The sequence below is a fragment of the Coturnix japonica genome, chromosome 17, assembly GCF_001577835.2.
Source record: "Coturnix japonica isolate 7356 chromosome 17, Coturnix japonica 2.1, whole genome shotgun sequence".
Lineage (NCBI taxonomy): Eukaryota > Metazoa > Chordata > Aves > Galliformes > Phasianidae > Coturnix > Coturnix japonica.
The window spans coordinates 7,848,371-7,856,822 of NC_029532.1; the positions used below are offsets into that span (position 1 = coordinate 7,848,371).

Below are 8,452 nucleotides of genomic sequence, written 5' to 3' on the forward strand. Positions count from 1 at the left end.
GGACAAGAGGGTATAAAAGTAAATGCTCAGATAATAGATCTCTTCCCAGCAGGAGTTCAGTGCCTGTCACTGTTATCTCCTTGTGGGAAGGATGTTTGCCTCAAAGAACGAACCGCTGCTGAGTGCCAAGCACTGAGCCTGGCAGCTCGATGGGTGCTGGTTCGATGTGGGCACTATGTGGAAGTGCCACGTGGTGCACACCTCCAGGGCAGAGCGGTGCTGGAGACTCCATGGCAGCGATCCATGCAGTCTCAGCACATGCTGTGTGCGCATGGAGCAGTGGTGCAGCCTGGCCAGAGGTGTTAGAGGTACTTGGAGAAGTGGGAGCTTAAACTGAGTGTTTCTGTGCCTGTCCTCAGGTTCTTCTCAGCTGTAGAGAAGGAATTCAAGAGTTTGGATAAGTCCTGAAGCAACAGCGACAAGCCATAGAAAAGCTGATGTTTTCAGTGGAGGATGGCTTTATTTATAACACTTCTAATGAGATACTGGGATGAATTCCTGATGAAAACCAGGGTCACAAAACAGCTGTGTGTACCTGGGTCTTGTGTGGCCATTTGAAAATGAGTACAGAGACTCTTTTAAGTGGGAGCGAGGGGAAGGAACCTGAGCTCCAACCAAGCCAGTTACTATTTTGAAGATTTCCAGCTGTGTGTCACTTATCAGACCTCATCAGGAGTTCCCAGCACAGGGCACTTAGTTGTGGCTCTGCCCACACGTGGTACTTACCCATGCTGCCGACAAGGAAGGACCCATGTTGGGCACAGGCATCCCTGAGTCTGAGGGGAATGCTGGGGAAGGGATTCCAGATTTATGCAGGGAGAAATATTTAGCGTTGCGCTAAGATGTGTTTTTGTTGCAGGCAATATGGTCCCCTTATGGCACGGTAGTCTTAGTACTCCTCTTATTTCAAGGAGCTGAGTTAATTGCGCACTGAACAGCAGCAGTACTGTAATAATGTGAAAGGTTTGGCATCCAAAGCATTTTTAAATTTACTTCCTATGTAGGTAAGCCTTTACTTTGTGAGCGAGAGTTCATGCATTCCAGGAAGGACTGGGCAGGTCCCAATTTTGTGCCCACCAGACAAGCAGCCGCTTGACTTATAAAACTTTTTAGATATTGGAAAATGAAAAATGAAGTTCATGTATCTCTGGAAGAGCCTTATTTCAGCTCCCCCCCCACCCCCAATTCCTTATAATGAAAATCTTTTTCCATTTGGCTTAAAAGTAAAGAAAGCAATGTTTGTTTGGTTATGAGTCACTTCTGATATTTCTCCAGATCTGTTGTGCAGATAACTGCAGGGGGATTTAATGCACAAATTGCCATCAGAGATGTGCGTGTCCGGTTACATAACAGTGAGGGGTTTGGGCCGTGATGTCAGATAGCACCGCTTAACTCTGACATCGGTAATCGTACAGCGATTGTTATTAAGTCTTATCAATACAGTAGTAACTGTCTTCATCCCTCTCTTCCTGTAGAAATCTGTCAGCAAGATCACTCCGGGGAATAAAAATAAGTTGTTAATTCCCAGAATGTAGCTGCAAGCAATGACTTCAGCGGTTCTGGCAAGACCATCAATTTAAACACCAACGATTCCTGCGTAGGAATTTTTTTAACCAGCCATTCTGCATGGTGGTCATTTCCAACGGGGATCTTGCTGTCCTTCAGTAATTGCTCTAATCAAAATGCCGGAAGCAAACCCAAAGAAAGCTGCACAAAGTGCTGTGCACAGCGCTGGTGGTCGGAGCTGTGTCAGCCAGAACAGGGGGACGTCGCTTCCCAATGTAGCCCCCTCCCACCCCAACAAACCTGCATCGCTCCCTTTTAATTCCTTCTCTTATGCATGTGACCACTTCACTGCATGTAGAAAGCCAAGCTGATGGGAATGGAAAAATCTCTTTGAACCCACTGGTAGTTATTGATCTTTCTGCTGAAATCTGGGAGATCTCTTTGATGTGTGCCCTCCCTGATGCGCCCACCACTGTTGTTCTTGGAACAGTTTTGCGTGCTGGGCTCTCCACTTGCGTGTGACTGATGGAGCACTTTGCTGTCAGTCTCTCATTAGCAGTTTATGTTACGACTGTAATAGGGATGCGCCTTCGCTTTTTTTTGCTTTTTTTGCCGTTTCTTGCATGGAGCCTGTGGACAGTGTGGCTCCTGCCTGCCCTGCTGCCTCCAGGACCATTGCCATGCACTGGACACGTCCTGTACCACACTTTGTAGGTTCAAAAAGCACGTCTTGCAGCTGTTCTCCTGAGGCTCGTGGTTTGGGGGTCACTTAGACCTGGCCAAGGACCTGCATTGTAGATGATAGTCCGTGCAGAGATGCAGTTTCCATCCCAACATTTCAGTGTCAGATAAACACCTCTCTGTACAGAGCTGGAAGTTCTTCCCCACCAGGAGCATTGGGTTGTGCTCCCTGTGCCGTGTGCTCGGCATGTTTGCATCATACAACTGCCATGGGTTTGGAAACACAAATCTGGATTTAAAAAGGAAAGAATCTATAGAGGCCAAAGATGTGGCTGATGAGGAAAAGGTTCTTCGGTTGGGCTCCCCAATCTGCCTGGGATGTTCTTTACTAAGCAGTCAGTTTCCAGGAGGAAAGGATGTTTATTTTGAGGCCTGTTTTTAAGCTGCATCACTCACATTTATAAGGGTCTTTTTATTCGAGATAGCCAAATTCAGAATTAATCTACTTATTCCTTGTAGTGGTTGATTAAAAATTTACCAGAGAGAGTAAATGCATTGGCAGTTCTTAACATGGTGGTTACCAAGGAGGGCGGAAACCGCAACATTATCAGGAACAGTAGAGCTGCTCTATCAGAAGGTGATCATGTGTATGAGAGGGTTTCGTAACTGTCTTTGAGCCGCTGGTGTCTGACGGATCCCCCTGCAGCACAGCCATACTATTTCTCACTTAAAGTAAGAGAATGTTTCTTCTGCGTATGTGTAGAATTCCCCACCAACGCTGTCCCACATCTGCAGTGTTCTCAGCAGAAATAACTGCAGTGATGGGGAAGCATGGGGAGCTCACTGAGTGCTGAGGCCCGGGGCTGTGTGCAGTGTGGGGCTGTCCAGCTCTGCTGAATGGGCTGGCGGAGCAGCAGCGTTGCTTGCTCGCCATCAGAGAACAGAATTTGCTCTTGCAAATCGTTAGCACTGAGGGCTATTACATCTTTTCCATTTCTGAAATGCTTTCTGTGTTTTTCTCTCCAGATGGCAGCTCTTCAGAGTCCCTTTTATGGTGATAAAATGAACTTGTACTCGCTGTGCAAGAAGATAGAGCAGTGTGACTACCCGCCTCTTCCAGCTGAACATTATTCTGAGAAGGTAAATGGGGAGCATTTGTGCAGGGGAACTGGTGGGGGTGTGGGAAAGAGCCTCCCCATCCTGGGTGCTGGGGTGGGGGAGTGCAGCGCTGCCCTGCGGCTGCCCAGGGAGCTGCTGAGCCTCTGAATGTCAGCACACTGAAGTAAGGCAGGAAGGAAGATTTCTTAATGTGGTTCCTTAACATGGAGAGGATTTTGAGACTGAAAGTCTGTTTCGTTGGCAAAAACCAACAGTGATCCGTGGGAAAGCCCTCTCCTTCGCTTCCCTTCGCTTAAAATAACATACCATGAAACCGTGCTTCAATTTTTGTCCCAGCAGTCTTCAGTTTGTTAGAGGGAGAAGTTTTAGTTTTTACTCTTTTTAAATGGGGAGAAGAGGAAAACTGTTTAATTAACGAGATAATTGTTGATTCCCCAGGCTGTGATAGGGGGATTTTTGAAGTCTGGGTTTTATGTATATGAAAGTATGAGGTGGAGAGCAGTGGCTGAACTGGGCTGTATTAAAACACTACAATTGCTGCTGTGCTTTGCCCGCTCTGTGGTGTTGCACTTGGGCTGCAGTCGTGGGGCTCGTTTTTATGCAAGGCTGTTTTTTTCTGATATTTTTTCCTTTTCCTTGGTAAACCGGCTGTTTTCCTTACTTTCTCATTCAGTCATCGGTGCCCCCTGTTTGAAAGGAAAAGGCTAATGTAATTTTAGATGTTGTTTTACATTTTAAACTGTAGGCTGTGCAGGGCTGAGCTGCTTGGGCTGCAGAGGAGTCTGTCTGTACCACACTGAGCTTCCCAGCTCTGCTCCATGGGCGCAGTCACGATGTATTGCTGTCCTGTCCTCTGGGCTGCCACACAGTTTACATTCATTCTCTCTTGCTAAGGTGCAAGAAGGTAATTGGAGAAGTGTTGTGGAAAAGTGGATTGTTTTTTTCCCAAGCTGCTGTAGCAGCACGTCCCAGCTCTGTGCATTCACATTTGCTGTGCTGTTGTAGCGTGCAGCTCAGGATATGCCTGCTGGCAGCAAGTATTAGTGTAAGTTGACAGATGTGTTTCCTGTCTTTACAATTACTGTCTGTTTGCTTCCCTCTGGCAGTGCTAAAGAGTGTGTGTAGTGTAGTGATACAATCCGGGGTGAGAAGGATGGTTTAAAGCTCAAAGGCGCCAGGTCCCAGAGAACCAGACTCCAGATGGTGTTCATGCACTATTAACAGAATGCCTGACAAAGTCTGAGAGGGCTGTGCCTTTGGCTGTAGCTGTATGAGCTGCTGCTGCCTGCGTGAACCACAAAGAGCTCTAATTTCCTGAGTCTTAGAACATGTCTTTGCCACAAACACTATTTGTTTTCGTGCTGGTTTTAAGGGTTGGATTTTCAGATGCTTCTGGAGCTCAGAGCTGAAGGAGAGGTGGGTTGGTGTCTTCCAGCAGCTGAGTGGGATGAGCTGTTGGGTGGGAGCCCTCGTGCTGCAGGTCACAGAAAAAAGCGTGGCAGCGCCTTCCTGCAGCAGTAAATTGCACCAGCAGGAATCAGTGCTGCTCACAGCGAGTGTCTGTCCCCATGTGGATGTGTTCATTTTCCTTAGGCTGATGGAGAAGATTCTTTGGGCCACTCCAGTACTGTCATTGGGGCAGGCTTGGTAGTGGTGAGCTGCCTTTCCGTCCTCTTCCTGGGGCAGAGATGAGCATTGGTCAAATGATGCCAGCAGTGACGTGCCCCCAAATGAAGCCCTGTGCTCCCTGTGCAGGGGAGCTGCTGACCCCCTGGATGCTTCTCTTGCAGCACTGTTGTGGATGAACAGTGCAGAGCATTGAGGAATGCCCACTTGGGGTGTTGTTGCCTTTCAGTGATGGCCTCCTGGCTGTGGCCTTTTCTCCAATCTAGATCTCATGATGAAGTGGAGGAGCAGAAACAGATTCGTTTTCTGGCTCAGAAACAAGTGTGCTGGTAATTGTTGGCACCGGTTGGGGCTGCATGTTGAGGTCGGGTCTGCCAGTTCCTGCTGGGGTGGCTTCAGGCCCCGCAGCGACCCTGCACTCGGGAAGCAGAGCTGCGGCCTCATTTGGGTGCATTCAGTAATGCAGATGAACTGTGTGCTTGATAGCTGTAGGGTCATGCTTTTAATTACCATTAAAATAATTGGCACTGTGGCTACTGGGAGGATGTGAGAAGATCAGAGGCTCAAGGCTGTTTCTCCCAATGCCTCGGGGGTACGAGCAGCTTTCAGTGTCTGTATAATTAAAAGCTACAATCTTTCATGTGCACAATAAAGAGGGTAGGGAGGTGGGGGGTACTTGAGCCCTTCTGCATTTTATTTATTAAACATAATCAATGGCCGGTTTCTCTCCTTCACAGAGGTTCTCGAGGAAGTGCTGGGGTCTGACAGCCATGTTCTGGCATCCTGTCTTAAGATGTGTACAGATTAACTGTGGTTCTTCCGTAGAGGTGGGGTGGAAAGAAGTGAGCAGCATCAGCCACAACAGCTCCCATCTGGGGAACCCCAGATCCTCGGCCAGTAAGAAATGATCCATTCTTGTTCCAATGTCTTTCTGTCTTTCAGCTCCGGGAGCTGGTCAGCATGTGCATATATCCTGATCCGGATCAAAGACCCGACATTGGTTACGTGCACCAAATAGCAAAACAAATGCATGTCTGGACCTCCAGCACCTGAACCATCTGCAGACACTCTCAAAAGCCAGCACAGCTTAGTCTTACTTGAATTTTTTTTCTCAGATGAAACCGACTGGTGCCCAGTCAGCGGGTGAGGGGAGGAGCGGCTTGTAGCGAGATGCTCCCCTATCTCTGCAGGTTATTTGACAAGGACTCTCACAAGGTGGTCATGCTTTAAAGTGAAGATTCTGTGAGGTATTGCAAGTGATTTTTTTTTTTTTTTTTTTTAAGCCAATAAGATGTTACAGGTGTAGATCATTTAAGGGTCTTTTCTTAAACTGTCGTGTGTAATCTAGGATAGATGATATTAACTGGGGTGTCAGTGTTGGGCACACCTCCTCTATCTTAACTGTAATGTGAAATATTGAAATAATTCCTTCAGTGAAATCACTTTATACTAATGTAAGAATTTCAGTAGATTTTGTGTTGTTTGTATAACTGCTACTTTGCCTCTTCCGCAAATGGTTTATAGCAAATTTCAGTTTTTACTTTGTGTATTTTAAAGCATCCATTTATGTGTTTTTATTAATTCCCTCCTTCAGACTTAGAACTGGGAGGGGTTTGGGGGGGGTGGGAGGGGGTAGAAATGCATTTGTTTCATGACTTTTCTTTTTTCTTTTTTAACTGAAAACTTAAAGTGAGAGTATTTTGCCGCTGCGTTGGGCTGTTAATTCAGCCCCTGAGCTGAATGCAGTGTACAGCTGGGGAGGAAAACCCACAAATCCTGTGCAAACCACCCCACAGAAGCGTGCTTCATGGGGCCTTTCTGAGCACCTGTTTGTCCCGAGTCGTGTGAGACTGCAGGTTGTTGGAAAAGCAGCATTTCTTTCCCCCAGCTGGGTTTTTGGGAAGATGCCTGTACACATTCAGTAGTATATTAGGTACCAGTAGGTAGAACTTTAAGCAAAGCAGTGTTTTAAACTATTTGAGACGTACAGAAACCAAGTCAGTCAAAGGCTGTGTATCGTATTCCACACAAGGATCAGCCCCATCTATTTAACTAACTGTGAAAGCTGATTTAGAATGTGAATTTTTATAAAAATCTCAAGCTGATTAGGAGGGGTCGTCATCTTGGAATTAAAACTTTAAACCAACTAAATTCATTCATTGAATCAATGGTTTGTTTCATTACTGCCAGTGACAAACATTGCCTGCTTCAGGAGCGGCCCCACCTCACAGTGCAGTGGTTGTGCTGGGGGGCAGCAGTGCAGAGCAGTGCAGAGCAGTGCAGGTGGCACAGAGTGGAAGCAGCGCTGCTTTGCTGCTGCTGAGCTGCAGTCTGTGTGCTGCAGTCCCAGGGCAGCCTCTGCCTCTTTTGGTTTTCTTCAAGAAATGAATAAAAACCTGAACTTTTTTTTTTTTTTTTCCTTCAATAAGGTTAGGGTTAGAAGGTTATATACTCATATATGCTTTTAGTGGATTTTTAACTTGATTTTTCTCTACTTAAAGGAAAATTGCAGTGCCGTCTTCAACTACTTTCCACCAAATTTTGTGTATTTCATAGGGTAGCAAGGAAAGCTACTAATTGCTATGAATGATGTCTGTTGGTATCATTAATGCAAGGTGCCATGTTATCGTGGCTTCTCAGCAGGAAGCTGAGCCTGCTGCTCTCCTGAGAGCCTGAGGAAATTCAAATCAGCACAAGAATGGAGGAGAGGCGGCACGTTGCTTCCCACATTCCCAAGCCAACTTGTTTAATTTAGAGCCATCTTCTTTAGCAATTCTTAGGTGTAAGACTCCAGACTGTCACCTTTACACTGCAGGTTTCCTTTAAGCCATGGCAGCAGTGGGCTGGGCTGGCTGTGCTGGTGGTGGTGTACCCAGCTCTGCCCTCTGGGGAGCACAGCTCAAACCACAGCAGTGCCTCGAGCGGCTCCGCTCACTGTCTTGCTACATAAAATCTATTAGTGCCTATAAGTAAATGTATTTCAAAAGGTAATTTTTTTTTTCAATTGTGCATTTTTAGATAAATAAAAAAAAATGATTTACAAAATAAACACCGTTGTTTAAAAAAGAAAAAAAGGTTCAGTATTAAAGGAAAAAAATTAAAACAGGTCAGAATATGTGTGAGGTTTGGCAACAGCTTTCATGGCATGTAGATACCTGATGCAAAGTCCTGCTCTCATAAAATGGGCGACATAAACCATCATCTCTTGTCCTGATGGAAAACCTCACCAGGGGAACAGCTCAGCTGAAGGTGCTTTCCCTGGAGGGCACTGCAGGCTGGTGAGAGTGAGGGCTGCCACCACAAAACCTTTCGAGGCTGAACGTTACCTTCAGCCTAACCCTTTATAGGCGGATTTTCAGCCAGGTTTTTCCTTCTTAGGATTACATGGTAAGTGTAAAACACAAAATGAGTTTATCTCAAATACGAGCTCAGGATTCCTGGACATGTCCCAGTGGAGGTTTGCAGAAAACCTCAGGTAAGTAACAAGACAGTTAAGGCTTTTTAGTTGTCTTTTCCTCTC

The 8,452-nt window shown here is 46.3% G+C and overlaps 1 protein-coding gene across 3 annotated transcripts in view; it reads left to right on the forward strand.

Annotated features, from left to right (window-relative positions):
* The window catches only part of NEK6 (NIMA related kinase 6), a 50,261-nt gene extending 42,280 nt beyond the window's left edge, over positions 1–7,981 (forward strand). For all 3 annotated transcript variants that reach the window (XM_015879437.2, XM_015879438.2, XM_015879436.2), the window contains exons 9-10: positions 3,214–3,327; positions 5,875–7,981. In XM_015879437.2, coding sequence (XP_015734923.1) covers positions 3,214–3,327; positions 5,875–5,985 — 225 coding nt within the window. In that variant the 3' untranslated portion in view covers positions 5,986–7,981. The remainder of the gene's footprint in view (positions 1–3,213; positions 3,328–5,874) is intronic.
* The last annotated feature ends 471 nt before the right edge of the window (positions 7,982–8,452 follow it).